Genomic DNA, 16760 nt, shown 5'->3' with positions numbered 1-16760 from the left:
CCAGTTTCTAGTGACTATTTGGTAAGGGATTTCAATTAAACATCATTTTGTTAACTTAGAGAAGTACAGTATTTTTGTGAACAGGGTCTGTCTTATTTTTGGTCTTGACATACCCAGAACCTGACACAGTTTCTGGATTGTTGGTAAATTATTTGAGTGCTGGACTTAAAGGCCAGAAGATATAGGTTCAAACCCTGGTATCCATTTATTAGACTTCTAATTTTTACTAAACTTTCCTTGCACTTATTTCATCTATTGCTTCATGTCCAGTCACCTCTAGTAGTCTTTGGATTACTCTATGGACTTAGTAGCATAGGGATTTTTTCACTTTGATCAAGAAAGTCAAATCAATAAATATTAAATATCTACTCAGTGTTAGAGCAATTAAGAGGCTCAGGAAATAGAACATTGAGACTGGAGTCAGGAGTCAAATTTCACCTCAGATACCGGCCATAGAATCCTGGTTGACTCACTTGATCTTGGTTTGCCTTGCTTGAGAGAAGGATCTCAGTTAGGGCTCTGCCCTCCTCCTCAATTCTGCAAAGGACAAAGCTTCATCCAGGAGGCAAATTCACTCACTCTCCAGTGGAAGATGCTTTAGCTGAAAACACTTCAAACATGGCCAACAAACACTGGGCTCTGGAAGGAGCCTAAACTTCCATCTGTGTGTGCTGTGGCATAGAAGCTCCTTGAGAGCGGGAACTGTCGGTATCCCCCGATTTTAGCACTGTGCCCTGCACACAGTGGTTGCTCAAGGAGTGCGGAGATCTTGGCTGCTGTCAAGCTTTGTGGCCCTGTCAAAATTCCTTAAAGTTCTGGGAAGCAACTCCCCCAAGATTTTATTTCTCAGTTATGGAGGGGATTGCAGGAGAAATCACAGGTCGCGGAAGGAGAGGCAAATGAGGAAAAACCATTACCAGGAGGGCTGATTTTGTTTTGTTAGATTCCATCAACCAGTGAAAAAGTCTTATAATGGAAGTCTAGCTCAGGGAACCACCCACTAGTTCCCCGACAGCTCACTGTGAGGAAAGTGGTGGTGGTGGTCCCTGCTCTCTCTGTCACTCTCTCTGTCTCTGTTTCTCTGTCTCTGTCTCTCTATCTCTCTCTCTGTCTCTGTCTGTCTCTGTCTCTGTCTCTGTCTCTGTCTCTGTCTCTCTCTTTCTGTCTCTCTCTGTCTCTCTCTCTCTGTCTCTCTCTCTCTGTCTCTGTCTCTCTCTCTCTGTCTCTCTCTGTGTCTCTGTCTCTCTGTGTCTCTGTTTCTCTGTCTCTGTCTCTCTATCTCTCTGTCTCTGTCTGTCTCTGTCTCTGTCTCTCTCTCTCTGTCTCTCTCTCTCTGTCTCTCTCTCTCTCTCTCTCTCTCTCTCTCTCTCTCTCTCTCTCTCTCTCTTTCTCTCTGTCTCTGTCTCTCTCTGTCTCTGTCTCTCTCTCTCTCTCTCTGTGTCTCTCTGTCTCTCTCTGTCTCTGTCTCTCTGTCTCTGTCTCTGTCTCTCTCTCGGTCACACACACACACACACACACACACACACACACACACACACACACACACACACACACACACGGAGGAGGAGGAGGAGTTGGGAAGCCGCCCACCACGCACAGTCCAGCTAGAACAAATCCCACCTCCTCTTCCTGAAGGCAGTGCCCTCCCGTCCCTCCTCCCTCTCCTCCCTCCGGGCTCGGCTCCGGGCTCTGCGGCGGTGCGGCTGTGACGGCTCCCGGCACCTCCCACGGGTGAGCTGCAGCCCAAACGTCAGTCGGTGGGGACGAGACCTCCTCCGCAGGTAGGCAGGTAGCGAGGGTGGCAGGGAGGCAAGCGGGTAGATGGCGGCGGGCTGCCGCTGCCACTCCTCACTGCTCGCCCCCCACCTCAGCCCCGGCCTCGGAGCCCACTCTCCAGCTGCCCGGGGAAGCGGGAGTCGGAGGGCGGGAGAGCTCCCACGCCTTGCTCCCGGCGGCGCTTTGCCCTCCATGACAGCCGCCGGCTTCGGGGATGGCACGGGAGAAGGGAGGCGGCGGGGCGCTGCAGCTGCCGCAGTGGGGCCGGGGCTGCCACACTCCGGGGATCCTCTCCCCACCCAACCCCACCCCTCACCTTAAACCCCTGAGAGCGAGGAGGGCGGGTGCATTCTCTCCCTCCGAGAGAAAAGTGCGGAGCCCAGAAAGCCCGAGAGGCTGGCAGCCCGCGGCCCGGCCGGGATCGGTTGGGACGTGCTGGCCCGTTACTGTCCCCGAGCTGTCGTGGCCACCACCCGCCGCCGGTAGCCCTCTCTAAGGCTCCCCAGCCGCCGCCCCCTCCTGCAGCATTGCAGCTGGAGGGGAGTCCCCTCCGCTCCGCCCAACCCACCCGCTGGCCCGCCCTTCCCCCCTCTCCGGAGACAGGTGTCTGGGCCCTCCGGGCTCTCCCTAGCTGTTTTACGCATCCGTTCAGCTGGCCCCCAACGGACCCGGCCCTCCCAGGCTTCCCGGTCTCATCGCGCTCTACCTCTCTTTTCCGCTGACCAGCCCTCCCGCAAGTTGTCTGGGGAGCCCGCAAACGGGTCCTGGGCCCTCAGCGCCCCCTCCTCCGCATTTGTTTTCTTTTTTGCACCTTTGAAAAGAAACGTGAGGCTCTTTACCCCGGGGATGCAAGAGTTTGGTCTAGCCTGAAATAACGACTACCCGGGGAGGCTTAAGTACGAGTACTCTATCGTTACCAAGAGGAAAATAATCAAGCTAGATAAAGAGGATTGAAGGAGGCTTTTAGAACCGACCACCTCCCCTTTCCTCCCTGGAGGGAGCTTTGGCCCCCGTTCCACTTCCACCGCCCAGCTCTCCAAAACGCTTCAGTACAGCCCCATCCTTTCCCAGTTATCTTATGGTTCGGGCTCCTGCCAGACCACCCTTCGGCACTGAGGGTGACAGAACAAAAGAATGGAAGCGTACAGACAGGTTCTGCAACTCAACTCCTAAACCCGCTGAAAAAGCTAAGGTTAGATAGGTGCCAGAAGTACCAGAGGATTTTTAAAATGGATGCAGGCAATAAACCTCCTCAAAAGCAATACTGGCTTCTGTTTCACTTCTTGGTTTGATCCAGTTAAAGACAGATCTCCAATAATGGAAGCTTACTGTAAGTCATTCTGATCCACAAGGGAGGAAGCGAATCCACTACGGCACTGACTTGCCTTACTTGGGTCAAGTCTTCCCTTTCCAAGGAGTTTTCGAGTGATGCCGGACAAGCCAAGGATCCTTCCGGCTAGTTGCAGTAGTCATGAATCACCCCAATTTTTTTCTAAGCACCACAATCTTATCAAGATCAAGTTGGCAATTCTTAATAGGCTATCCTGTTATCCAGAACTTCCAGTGATTTTTTTTTTTTTCTTAGCAGAGAATGAAGAACTGACCTAGAAAAGATCTGAGTTCAGGACTCACCTCTGACGCTTCCATACTGGTGTGTGGCTCTAACATATCATTTAATCTCTTGGTGCCCTATTTAACTAAGATTAACTAAGAGTTTCAGAGAAAGTGCCTACCTGCATTAGTAGCAGTCTCTCTCACCTGGGAGTTCCCATAGCAATTCAATCACAAGTCCAGATCCTACCCTATTCTTAATTTAAAAATTCTTCAATGAGCATATAGAAAGTTTCCACAGCAAGAACTCAAAATTGATAGGGCATCGTTAACTTTATAGAGATAGTTTTTACTATGTGTTTGCTAAATACATTTAGAGTAGGAGCAATTATTAAGTAATAAGTCATAATAAAAATAAGTAAGAGTAATTATTGCCTTAGACCCTGTGTCTTTGAAAAAATGCCTTATGATTTATAGAGATACTTCAGCCATACTTAATGTATTGTTGGCAAGATTAAAGAACAAAAATATGTGGTTATTTCTGTTCTACCTACTGTCAATTAGGTATGTGCTGTGAATTGTTTCTCCAGGAGAAGTGATTAATTAGTGCAAATTCATTTACTTTTCCTTGTTCGGTTAGAATAATACATGCACATACAAGCACACTCACAAACACAAATGCTTAGTATTTTTCTTCCCTACAACACATAGAATCTTCATTCTTAATTAGTTGCACTTTCACGTTAATTTTACTATAAACTAACAATTTGGGGGATTTTTTTGTCTCCAAGTACCTCCCAGGGACTTTTGAATTTTCAGAGAGGATGGTAACCCTATGGAATGACTTTCTAATGATGGAAATTTCAAGCAGGTCCATGCAAGAGAGATTTTTTTTTTAAATAATGAGGTCTTTTATCATCACCCTACACATCATTTCACCTGGGGTTCTGAAAGTACAGCCCTTTGAGAAGGTGATACTCAGTTTATTTTACAAAATAAGGTATAATCAGTCCCAATTTCAGAGGTTGCCTCCTGGCGTTTTCTTCTCCACATGTTCTTATGCTAGGTCCTCTTTATCCTCAGGACTGATTTAAGGATTGGTGGCAATCTTCTAATTAGAAAGAAAGTAAAGGTTGGTGTTTGACAGGAAATATGGTTCCCAAATTGACTATAATCTACTCATTATGGGATACTCATTTTTACTTTGAAGGAGAAACTTGGTGTTGGTGAAATTCAGCTCTACTCTTGACATAATTTAATGTTGTCTCTTAATCCCAAATATGTGCATATGTGTAAAGCAATCCAAGGTGGAGATTGTTGAGATGCTTGTGCACTTTGGAGAAAATTCCCTAATCTATCCAGTCAAGTCAACAAAGTGTTTAATGAGCCCCTATTATGTTTCAGGCATTAAGGGGGCATTTGTATCCCCAGTGCCAAATGCCCAGGAAAGAAAGGAGGAAAGGGGGAGGGAGAAAAGAAGGAAAGAAGAAAGGAAGAAAGGAGGGGAAAAAAGGAAGGAGGGAGGAAGGGAGGGAGGGAGGGAAGGAAGGAAAGAAGGAGAGAAGGAAGGAAAGAAGGGAGGGAAGGAGGGAGGGAGGAAGGAAAGAAGGAAAGAAGGAAGGAAGGAAGAAAGAAAGGAAAAAATGTTTCCACTTTAATGGAAACTAACTTTAATGGGAATTGACAATTGTGTATAATAGTTCCTTTATCTCTAAACACTGAGTACAATGAACAAAAAGTTAGTAAGATCAAATAGAATAGTATCTATAAAGTGTTTAGCACAGAGCTTGGCATATTGGCTTAATTAATTCTTGTTCCTTTCCCTTCCCCTACCAAAAAACTGATCTTGTTCTCAAGAAGGATAGTTGAAGATGGGAAAGATGAGATATCCCAAAGCATAAAATAGACTCCTGTGTTACACAAATAATTAGCTAAAGAAATGAACATATTAAAAATTAATCATAGGTGTGAGAAAAGGAATAGGCATATATTGTGAATTTGTAGAAGTTTTGAATGTTACATGTTTAGATAGAGGTTTCCCTTTCTTGATAGTCTGTGCACTCATTGTGAAAGTGCCTCTTAGAAAAGACTCTTATAAGATAAATTGGAACCATAATTCCAGGACTTCCCATCCTGAGAACCAGTGTTCACTTCCCAATATTATACACTAATCTGTTTGTAGACCTTGCTCTAAATAGTAATCTTGATCCATTGATAAGAAATCTGTTTTTATGTCCATCTCCTGGATTCTCTACTTTTGGGTCAATGCCTTAAATGATATACTATTTTTTAAAATTAGATTTTTGTCTTTTTCAATCAGCAAGAATTCAAACTTATGTTCCTCCCACCCATCAATTCCAAACTGAGATTGCAAAAAAGAACAAAATCCCTGTTATAAGCATATAAAATCAAGTAAAACAAATTTCACCATTAGAGATACACACACACACATACACACACACACACACACACACACACACACACACACACACATATTTCCTGTACTCTGAGACCTTCACCTCTTTATCAGAAGGTAGGTAACATATTTCAACAATAATCCTCTAGAAATTGTGGTTGATCATTAGGTTGACCAAAATTCCTAAGCCTTTCAAAGTTCTCTCTATGTACAACATTGTTTTCGATATATAAACTGTTTCCCTAGTTCTGCTAGCTTGTGTCATAGAAGACTTGACTTCAAATGGAGTCTGAGATATTTAGTAGCTGTGTGACCACCAACAAGTCACTTAACCATGTTTATCTCAGTTCCTCATCTATAAAATGAGGACATACTGGAGAAGTAAACTACTTCAGTATCTTTGTCAAGATAATCCTAAATGAGGTCACAGGAAGTTGGACACATCTTAAATAACTCAAGAACAGAAATCTGTGTTCACATCTTTCTATAGTCTTACAGGCCAATAGAATTCCAACACATTTCTATACCGAAACTTGTTTAGCTACCTCCCAATCAATAGATATCCCTTTTTCTAATTCTTTTCCCTAAAAAGAACTACAAATATTTTGCACTTCCATAGTTTGTTTTTCATTACTAATCCTCCCTTAATCTATTTTCCCTTTGATCCCTTTTCCCCTTCTTCCTTCTCCCCTTTCCCTTTATTTTCCTTCTTGAGTGAAATATATTTCTGTGTATGTATTCTTTCCTCTGTTGAGCGGTGAGAGAGTCACTCTCTCAACCCCTACCTCTTTATTTATTTAAACTTCTACTTGCACGACTTGATTATGTGAAATAATTTTCCTTTACCTTCCTCTACTATATCTCTCCCTACATCCTCCCCTTGCCCTTATTATGGATTCTTTCCCTTCCTTTTCATTCTTATTTTAAGATCATCAAAATATCACTCTCAGGCCTTCTGTCTAATTAGAATTTTTTCTTTTAATCATAATGCTAAGATTCAGAGAAAATAAAAGTATCATATTTCCATATAAGAATATAAGCAATATTCTTGCTTAGTCCCATATGGTTCTTTATTTATATTTGCCTTTATGTTTCTCTTGACTCCTATGTTTGCATTTCAAAGTTTTTGAGCAGCTTCCGTCTTTTTATCAGGAATGCTCACAAGTCTCCTATTTTATTAAAGGTATATTTTAAAATTCTTCTTGGTTATAAGCCTGTATATTTTGCTTTCCAGAATATTGTATTCCAAGCTTCCCTTCCTTTAGAGTGTTGGGTTCTAAATCATGTATGATCCTAATTGTGGCTTCATTACTTGAATTTTTCCTTCTGGGTGCTTGGTGTGTATGTATATGTGTATGTGTGTGTGTAATATACATATATACAATTTGTGTACATATATACATATACTATATATATAAATGCATAGGTAATTTATATCTATGTACATGTGTCTAAATGTTTGCATATAAAACTGAAATATACACATGTAAATATAAATACAGCTATAAGGATGTGTGTCTATATGTTTGTATATAAATGTGCACATATAAATACATATATACACATGTAAATATTGCTATAAGAATTTGTTTATGTATCAGCATATATGTATGTGTCTGTATTTATTTATTTTGCCCCAAAGCTTTTGATTTTGGTTATTATGTTCCTGGAAATTTTCATTTGAAAGTTTTTGAGGAAACGACTAGTGGATTTTTTCTATTTCCTTTGGTTCTAAGAGATCTGGGCAATTTTTCTTAAATGATTTCTTGAAATATGATATGTAGGCTCTTTTTTTTAGTTATGACTCTCAGGTAGTCCAATGATTCTTAAATTATCTTTTCTTGGTCAGTTTTCCAGGTCATTTGTTTTAATGAGACTTTGTTTTCTTCATTTTGGGCTTTTGAGGGGCTATTTTTTGGATTACTTTCATAAAGTTATTAGCTTCTTTCTGGTTTATTCTGTTTTTTTAGGGAATTTGTTGTTTGGGTAAGATTTCATAATTAAAAAAAAACAAACAAAAAAAGATTTTATATCTCTTGTACCAAATGGTTAATTTCCTTTGTAATTCTTTCTTCCATAGTTTCATTTCTTTTCCATTTTTTCTTCTAGTGCTCTCATTACATCTATAAAAACATTTTTAAATTCTTTTTTTTCTATTCTTGCTTTATCTCTTCCAAGAATTCTTATTGAATTTGTGCCCAAACTGTGTTTTTCTTTGAGACATTGCTTATAGATTTTTTGGAGTCATTTTCTTCTTTTGGGTTTATGTCTTGAGCATCCCTATCACCATGATAACTTTTATGGTGGGATTTTTTGTTTATTCATTCTTCTAACCAACTTTCTGAGTTTGGAATTTGTGTTAAAGTCAGATTTACTGCTGCTTTCTTGAAGTATTGAATATTATATTATTTCAGACTTTCAGGGACAATAGCACTTCCAGAGTTGTCTGATTCAAGGAAAAGTTGCTGCCCCTTGGTCTGAGTTCTTCATGTTTCTGTCATGGATGTGGGTCTAAACAATATGTTTAGTCCTCCCTAGCTCTGAACTAAAACCTGGGTAGTAAGTGATAGAGTTGCCACCTGTTCTGAATTCTGCACAGACTTCTTCAGAGAGAGACCACTGAGATCACTTCTTCCCCTAATACATAGCTTTCCCTTGCACTGGAGTATTCTACACAACTCAAATCTGGCCAGACCTTCTATAGTCCTCTTTGTCTGTTTCCCTATTTTGAGCGGGAGTGGAAAAATTATTCACTCTCATTTTTTTCTTAGGTTTCCTTATTGAAATTTGGTCTGGTGCATTTCTTAATTTAATTTAGAGGAGTTTGGTCATATGGAAGTGGGGTGGGGGAGAGAGGGCTTAAGATCCTTATCTTCTTCCTGCTACTCCCCATCTTAGTATGCTATTTCTTTGATCACTCTTCTCCTTTAAAATGTTGCATACTATAGTGATGCTTTTAGAAATAAAATACATGAAATTTAGTTTTTCTTGGAAAATTTCTTGGAACACCCACACAGATGTTATAGGCTATCTCAAAATTGGTGTTATTCACTGCTATACACCTTATCCAAACTAGAATGTGAAATTAATTTTATTTAGGAACTATGTCCTGGGTTTCATTTTAAGATAAAAAATGGGATAACTTACTTAAGTTACCCCCAAGATCTTTTCACTTGGTATTGTAACATTCTAGCAGGATGTCCCTTCATATATATCAAGATATCACAGGGCTATGGTCCTCCTCAGCCTATTACTTTACCCAATAGTTTCATATAAAGAAACCTAACCCAGGACTACAGCAGTCCTATAGTCCATTCTCATATGAGATTTTGACTAATGTCATGGATTTTTTTTTCCTGAGGCAATTGGGGTTAAGTGACTTACCCAGGATCACACAACCAGGAAGTGTTAAGTGTCTGATGCCAAATTTGAACTCAGGTCCTCCTGACTTTAAGGCTAATATTCTATCTAATACATTAGCTAGCTACCCTTCAGGCCATTTTCAAAATATAGAGAGGGAAGAAAAATGGATTGAAAGGATGTCTTCATCTAATACCAAGAACATACAGTTATATTCTTATTGGAGGGAAGAGAAAAAAAATTAGATAATGGTTATTTTCTTCCAACTTTGAAATGGTTAAGAATGTTTTTCAACTGGAAACCAGCTTAAATATTTCCAAAAATAATATAGGTTTATTTGTTAATGAATCAGCTAGTATGTTAACATATACTTATTCCTTGTTTCATTTTGTATATAAAGATTCACTCCCTGATAGATTGAAAATCTGGAGTGGGAATTCTGAGTTTTAACTTTTAGAGTTGTTGTTCAATTCTAATTCTTAGTGACCCCATTTGGGGTTTTGCAGAGATACTAGAATGGTTTGCCATTTTCTTCTCCTTTATAGATGAGGAAACTGAGGCAAACAGGATTAAATAATTTGCTCAGGGTTACACAGCTATTAAGTATCTGAGACTGGATTTGAACTCAGGTCTTCTTGACTCCAGTCCCCACACACTATCCATTGTCCCATCTCATAAGGGTTACTATCATTTAAACTTGACCAATAGATAAAATTGTTCTTCAAATTACTTTTCATTCTATTGATTCATAAGTCAAAAGGACTCTTGAAATCTATACAGAGCAGTCCAAGTAGGCAAATTTCTTCTACTTTATAGAAAAAAAACCTCTTATAAATAGTAATTATGAGAAAGCTTATTTAGAATCATGTATTTTAAATTTTCTAGATTCTATCCTTCACAAGCATTCCTTAAATTACATTTCTTTTATAATACTGATAAGTAAAATATAATTAAATGTTCCAAATAGGGATAACTTTTTGTGGTCATCATGTTACTTGATGTCACATAGTTACATAGTTCATCCACGCATTAAGAATGTAGCATTTGGAAAAGTCTGGTAGGATTCTCCATGGAAGAATAGTTTTGTTTGAAATCCATATCTGACAGCTGAATCTACAAACTGTAGGCCAGTGGGCTTAACTTAGACTTGTGGGAAAATGTTATAATATACTAGAAAAGGATGATTACTGACTATCTAGAAAAGAATTAGTATAGATGGCTTCATCAAGAACAGATAATGGCAGGCTAATCTTATTTCTATTTGTAAAAGGTCTATTAAACTGTGATGTGAGGGGAATGCTATAGATAGAGCTTATCTATATTTTAGCAAACTATTTAATAAAGTGTGCCACGTTATTTCTTATGGGGAAGGTAGAGAGATGAAAAAATATATACTTACATATGTTTTAACTGTTTGAATGGCTGGGCTGAAAAAATAATCATTAATGGTTCCATAACAATTTGAAAGGAAAGATCTACTGGAATATTCTGTGATTCATTCTTGGTCCTACGCCATTTAAGATTTTTATCAATGATTTTGATAACAAGATAAATGCCCTTTTTTATCAGGTGACATAAAGCTTAGGAAGCAAACCTGGCACACTTGAAGATAGAATTAGGATTCAAAAATATCTTAACAGACTAAAGTGTTGAGCCAAACCTAATAAGAAAATAAATAAAAATCTAATAAAGAAAGTTAATCAGGATAGATGTAAATTCTTATCCTTGAGGACAAGAAGTTATCTTCCCAAATACAAGATGGGGAAGGTATGTTTGGAAAGCAATCCTCCAAAGAATCTAGTTTTACAGAAATATAGCAGCTCTTTTAGTGGTGGCAAAGAATTGGAAATTGAGGGGATGCCCATTAATTAGGGAATGGTTGAATAAATTGTGTTATATTATTGTGATGGAATACTATTGTGCTACAAGAAGTGATGAGCAGAATGCTCTTAGAAAAGCCTGGAAAGACTTATATGAATTGATGGAAAGTGAAGTAAACAGAGTCAGAAGAACATGGTACACAATAACAACAATATTGTATGATGAACAATTGTAAATAACTTAGCTTTTCTTAGCAATCCAATGATCCAAGACAATCCCAAATGACACATGATGAAAAAGAATCGCTGGAATCTGAATACAAACCAAAGCATATTTTCTTTTCCTTTCTTTATTTCTTCCCTCCTTCCTTCTTTCCCTTTCCTCCTTCCTTCCCTCCCTTTATTTCTTCCTTTCTGCCTCCTTCTTTCCTTCCCTTCCCCCTCCCTCCCTTCCTTCCTTCATTCTTCCTTCCTCCTTCTTTCCTTCCTTTTCCCCTTTCTTTCTTTCTTTCTTATTTTCTTTCTTTCTTTTTCTTTCTTCCTTCCTCCCTCCCTCCCTCCCTTCTTTCCTTCCTTCTTTCTTTCCTTTTTCCTTCCTTTCTTCCTTCCTTCTTTCCTTCCTTCCTTCCTTCCTTCCTTTCTTCCACAAAATAACAATTATGAAAATGTGTTACATGACTCATTATGTGTAACCTATATCAGATTGCTTACTATCTAAGGGAAGGGAAAAAAGAATAGAATTTGTAAATTAAAACTTTTTAAAAACTACAACAAATGTTTAAAATTGTTTTTACATGTAATTAGGGAAGAATAAAATATTACTTTAAAAAAACAGTTCATCTGAGACTGGAAGATCTGAATTTCATTTCATTATGAAGCAGCAATGTGATATGTGATATGGTCACCTAAAACATAACATAATTTTGGGCTGAACTGAGACAGGCATAGTTTCTAGGAATATGGCTAGGTAGTTCAGCACAGCAGTGTGGCAATATAAGTGATGGTTTGGAGTGCACACTCACTCTACCTTGAACTTGGTGCAGCTGTTTCTGGGGGTAATCATATGTGAGCTGGGAGTGGGGATACTCCCAAGGGTGACATAAATATTTTCTTAGCACCCTTTTGGGGTAGTAATTTCTTCCCTAAGCTTTGAGTAGTCTCCCTTCTTTCATATATCTTTAAAATAAATCCCTCAGTGCTCTCAAAATTGTGTTCACCTCCATCAAGGAACCCCTCTGTCCATTTGTTGTACTTCATATAGCATAACAGGAATGGGGATATTAAGATCCAAATTCAGTGGCTGCTTCTCTGAGATTGATAAAACTAATTATCTGTTGGGGTAATATTAACAGATCTTTACCATTTAAAAAAATTGGTTTTTGTCCTCCCAATTTCATTAAATGTATTCTGGTCTATCTGGCTTAATTGGATATTTCTTTCCCCCAATCACTTATTTCTTATAATTTTCCACAACCCTGTTCTCCAAATGAATTTTTTTTTTTCTAAAACGATGTTGCCCTCGGCTATCATATCTTTTTACTTGGCAGGGGAAACAAATGTTTGCTAACTGAGGTTCTTTTGGCCTCTTTGTTCTTACAATTAATTAGGAATTGCTAAAGAAGTTGGCAAAATTTCCTTTGAAAATTATGATAGTTTCTATTGATGTCTGCTCTTTTACTCATTTTTCACTTTTCAACTTCAACAGCTTCTTTAAGTTGATGATGTTGGACAACTTTTCTGGGCAGTAATCCCATTTGGTTTTTCCTACATGAGTGGGAAACTCTTTTGATTGGTTACATATCTCTTTGAGGAAGCTTTGCAGGATCCTGGGGCTTGGGGCAACCAGCACAGTGTCATCTACAATTAGGAACATATGGAGGATCTCACCAGTCATAGGGAATCTCTCTTGAGCCACTTCCTGATTTATTCCTTCCTGGATGTTTATATTCTCTACTTATACCCTCAAGGCACATGTAGAGATTCCCAAACAAATGGGGAAGTTAATAACTAGATTAATAGTTAGCAATGCTCTCTTAAGTGCTTTATTAATAAAGTTGAAGTTTTTTCCATCCCTTTGGTATCTTCTGCCTTTTTATTTTCCTTGTGAGTGGATCCATCGAAGTCCTCATAGGATATATCTATATAGCTGGGACAGACAGTTCAAATGGGCAATGTGTTTGGTTTAGAATTAAACATAAGAAGGAGAGTAGACTGGATCTTCTTTCCTTAATGGTCTCAACCTGTCCTAAAAACAAAGACCCATCTTTTAAAAAATTAATACTATTTTATTTTTCTAAAAACATGCAAAGATAGTTTTCAATATCTACTTTTGCGAAACTTTATATTCCAAATTTTTCTCTCTTTTGTCCCGCTTCTTTCCACCCCTAGAAGGAAAGCAATCTTATATAGATTAAACAAGCAAAATTCTTCTAAACATATTTCCATATTCACTATGCTGCTCAAGAAAAATCAGATCCAAAGGGGGGGAAAAAAACACAAGAAAGAAAAAGACAATAAGCAAACAACACCAACAACAAAAAAAAAGTGACAAAAAAATCTATGCTTTGATCCACATTCAGTCCCTATAGTTTCTCTCTGGATACAGATGGCACTTTCTCTCACAAGTCTAATAGAATTATCTTGGATCATCTCATTGTTGAAAAGAGCCAAGTCTCTCCCAGTTGATCTTCACATAATCATGTTGTTATTGTGTACAATGTTCTCTTGGTTCTGCTCACTTCACTTAGTATCTGTTCATGTAAATCTTTCCAGAAATCATCCTGCTGATCATTTCTTATAGAACAATAATATTCCATAACATTCATATACCATAACCTATTCAGTCATTCCCCAGCTGATGGATATCAACTCATTTTCCAGTTCCTTGCCACTATAAAAAGGGTTGCCACAAACATTTTTGCACATGTGGATTCTTTTCTCTCTTTTCTCTCTTTGGGATATAGATCCAGTAGAGACACTGCTGGGTCAAAGGGTATATATAGTTTTATAGCCCTTTGTCATAGTTCCAAATTATTATATTATTATGATGCAATATCTGCCTTTATGTCTAAATCATGAATCCATTTCAACCTCATCAGGTAAAGGGTATTAGATGTTGACAAAAACCTATTGATATTTTTAAAGTGGTATTATATGTCACTGAGACATGGAAAACAATAATTTAAAAAGAACTGGAAGTTAATAACCCAGATAGCAATGGAAATGTGCAAAATGGGGGTGAGGAGGCTATAACATAGCCTAAAGAACTAATTTCCTAACTAATAACTAAGTGCCTAATAAGGAACTTAAAAGAATCATAATTGTATCTTCAAGGAAAATTATCATTGAAAAAGGTAGACCGGACCCAGAAAGAAATAATAGCTTCTATGTTCTACTGGATATCTTCATAACAAGAAAAATCAAGAAAGGTTCTCAATATGACCCCTGTGTCAAATTTATAGGGAGCATATGTGAGAGTTGCACAGGGTGGGCAGCCATGATTGTGTTATCATTGGAAGTAATATCCAAATTGATGAGATCACAAATGTATTTGGGTATTTACTCATTTTTATTCTTCTAATTTGTGTTTTTCCCCTTTGCTCTCACAAGTTGATGGTCTGACTGTGTGCAAACAGCTGATTTGGAAATGACTCCCACTTCAGCAACCAGATATATCTGGTAAGATATAGTCAATTTCATTTGGGGGGTACCCCTTGACCCTCTTGAAGAAATATCCATAGTATATAAGCATGAGTCTTGAGGGAGTCTTAAAGCTTTTGACCTCTTGTTTCTCAGTCCTGAGCCATGAGTTCATTTGTCACCATCTTCCCCATGCCCATTTTTGCATTCAAATGATCCTTTTGGTTTCAGGTTCCATATGTCATCTGGTTTGGGTTTTTTTGGGGGGAGTCATAGTGAGAATGTAATGATGTGCTATTTTACACCTCCCTAATATACAATATCTGTAGAATGTTGCTATAAATGAGCCTTTATTTCTAGGGGAAACTTGAGGTCATTAAAGGGGTTTTTCATTTTCCTAGGCAATTCAACCTTCTCTTCCATTGAACAATTCTGGGCCCCAGTCCTAGATGGACAAGTTCTCTAAGTTATCCATGCATTCCATTATCTGAATATGGTACAGATATTACCGAGCACTCCTACTCTCTCAGTTCACTTTCTGAGGTAGCCAAAATGACACCATTAACTTTGTTATTAAACATTAAACAAGAAGGGAAAAAGCAAGACAATTGGGAGGCATAGTAAATAGAGCTATAGATATAGAATTAGGAAGACCTGAGTTCAAATCTGGCATCTGACACTAGCTTTATGATCTTGTGAAAGTCATTTAACCTCTCTCAGACTCAATTTCCTTATCTGTAAAATACAGATGATAATAATAGAACCTACCTTCCAGGTTTGCTGAGAAAATAAAATGAAATAATGTTTTGTCAAACCTCAAGTTGCTATATAAATACTAATTTAAATAATAACTTTATATATATTTTTAATAATAGATAAATGCTAACTCTTAAATATAATCCTAACATAACAGTCTGGATCACACTCCCTTACAGATGCATATAGATTTCAGAGAGAAATGGGCACAAACTTACATAAAACTAAAAGGAAGTCACTGAACAGGGAAACCAATGTGTCTGGTGCAATTCACAACTCTGCTTTGCATCCCTTGATGTCTCTGATCTACTTAGAGAACAGTCTTCCTTAGGGAAGAGTTCATTTATCATTCTTCAGGATTTTTCTGCTCTCCTATAAGACAGAGTCATTTCTTAGCTGGATAATTCTATCAAACTACTGAATAGCTAATGTTACATAGAATTGTAAGGTCTGCAAAGTGCTTGCTATATTGTAAAATGATATTAAAGTTTAAAAAATGCTAAAGTTGTTACAAGGTTTTTCAGGGAAAGCAGAGAACTTGAGCCCAGGGTCTGCAGAGCTACGACTCCCCCAGCTGGTCTCTGAGGTAGCAGCATTAGTTGTTGCAGCAAAACAGTCTGGAACCCATAGAACTGTTCAAAACTTGCTAAGATCTTAGAGATTTCTGCATCTCAAGACTTAGGTAGAAGTAATAAAGCAAGGCAAACCTCTAAGGAGTTCCATCTTGCAAGCTGTGGGTGATGATAAAGAGTTCCCCTTTCCCTATTTTGCTTTTTGCTTTTATTCCAGGCCTGGTCTTGACTGGACTAGGACCAAATCAGCAGTTTCCCTCTCATCATCAACTCCTCTCTCTTCCTTTTCCTGGGCTTGCCTTTTGACTTAGGGCTTGTCTAAGCCCAAAAGCTTGGCTTTGGTCATCAAATCTCAAAGCAGGATTTCTTGTGAAATGACTCACTTCTCTAGCTTAAGTAATATACCAGAATTCACATTTCTATCTTACAAATCATGAATAGGCAATACACAGTTGTCCCACAATTACCAAGAAGTTTTTGGTAAGAGAGTTAACTCAATATATACACAACTGTGTTATGCAACGAACTGCTAAGAAATGAAACATTTTGGATATCTTTTCCTCTTTTCCCCTTTGAGTTGCTTTCTCTCAAGTCCTCTAAGGACTTTTCCCCTGGGAGACTATTTTCTTTCAGATCTTTTCAAACCTATATTTCTCCTGTAGAAGCACAAACATATTTTCCTCTACTTTTTAATTAAATAAAAATTACCAAATAAGAGCAGTAAATATTCTACATATAATTCTCTTCAAAGAGGCTCTGTAATATTCCAGTGAGAATATTACATACTACAATGTACTCAACAAACAGAAGCATCCGAAGAAAGTTCCCATCCATAGGGAATCATTTTCTAACTTGAACTTCCTGTTAGAT

The 16760-nt window shown here is 38.3% G+C and overlaps 1 protein-coding gene across 6 annotated transcripts in view; it reads left to right on the top strand.

Annotated features, from left to right (window-relative positions):
• The first annotated feature begins 1628 nt into the window (after window positions 1–1628).
• The window catches only part of TMEM150C (transmembrane protein 150C), a 53097-nt gene continuing 37965 nt past the window's right edge, over window positions 1629–16760 (top strand). Inside the window, exons 1-3 of one of the 6 annotated variants that reach the window (XM_074276423.1) lie at window positions 1636–1781; window positions 3365–3427; window positions 14533–14601. In XM_074276423.1, coding sequence (XP_074132524.1) covers window positions 14570–14601 — 32 coding nt within the window. In that variant the 5' untranslated portion in view covers window positions 1636–1781; window positions 3365–3427; window positions 14533–14569. Of the gene's footprint in view, window positions 1782–3361; window positions 3428–14532; window positions 14602–16760 lie in introns of all 6 variants that reach the window. The other 5 variants (XM_074276422.1, XM_074276424.1, XM_074276429.1 and 2 more) reach the window with 5 other exon arrangements.

The sequence above is a fragment of the Sminthopsis crassicaudata genome, chromosome 6, assembly GCF_048593235.1.
Source record: "Sminthopsis crassicaudata isolate SCR6 chromosome 6, ASM4859323v1, whole genome shotgun sequence".
In the NCBI taxonomy this organism is placed as follows: domain Eukaryota; kingdom Metazoa; phylum Chordata; class Mammalia; order Dasyuromorphia; family Dasyuridae; genus Sminthopsis; species Sminthopsis crassicaudata.
The sequence above is the reverse complement of the archived record's forward strand: the minus strand, read 5'-3'. Positions and strand labels throughout refer to the sequence as shown.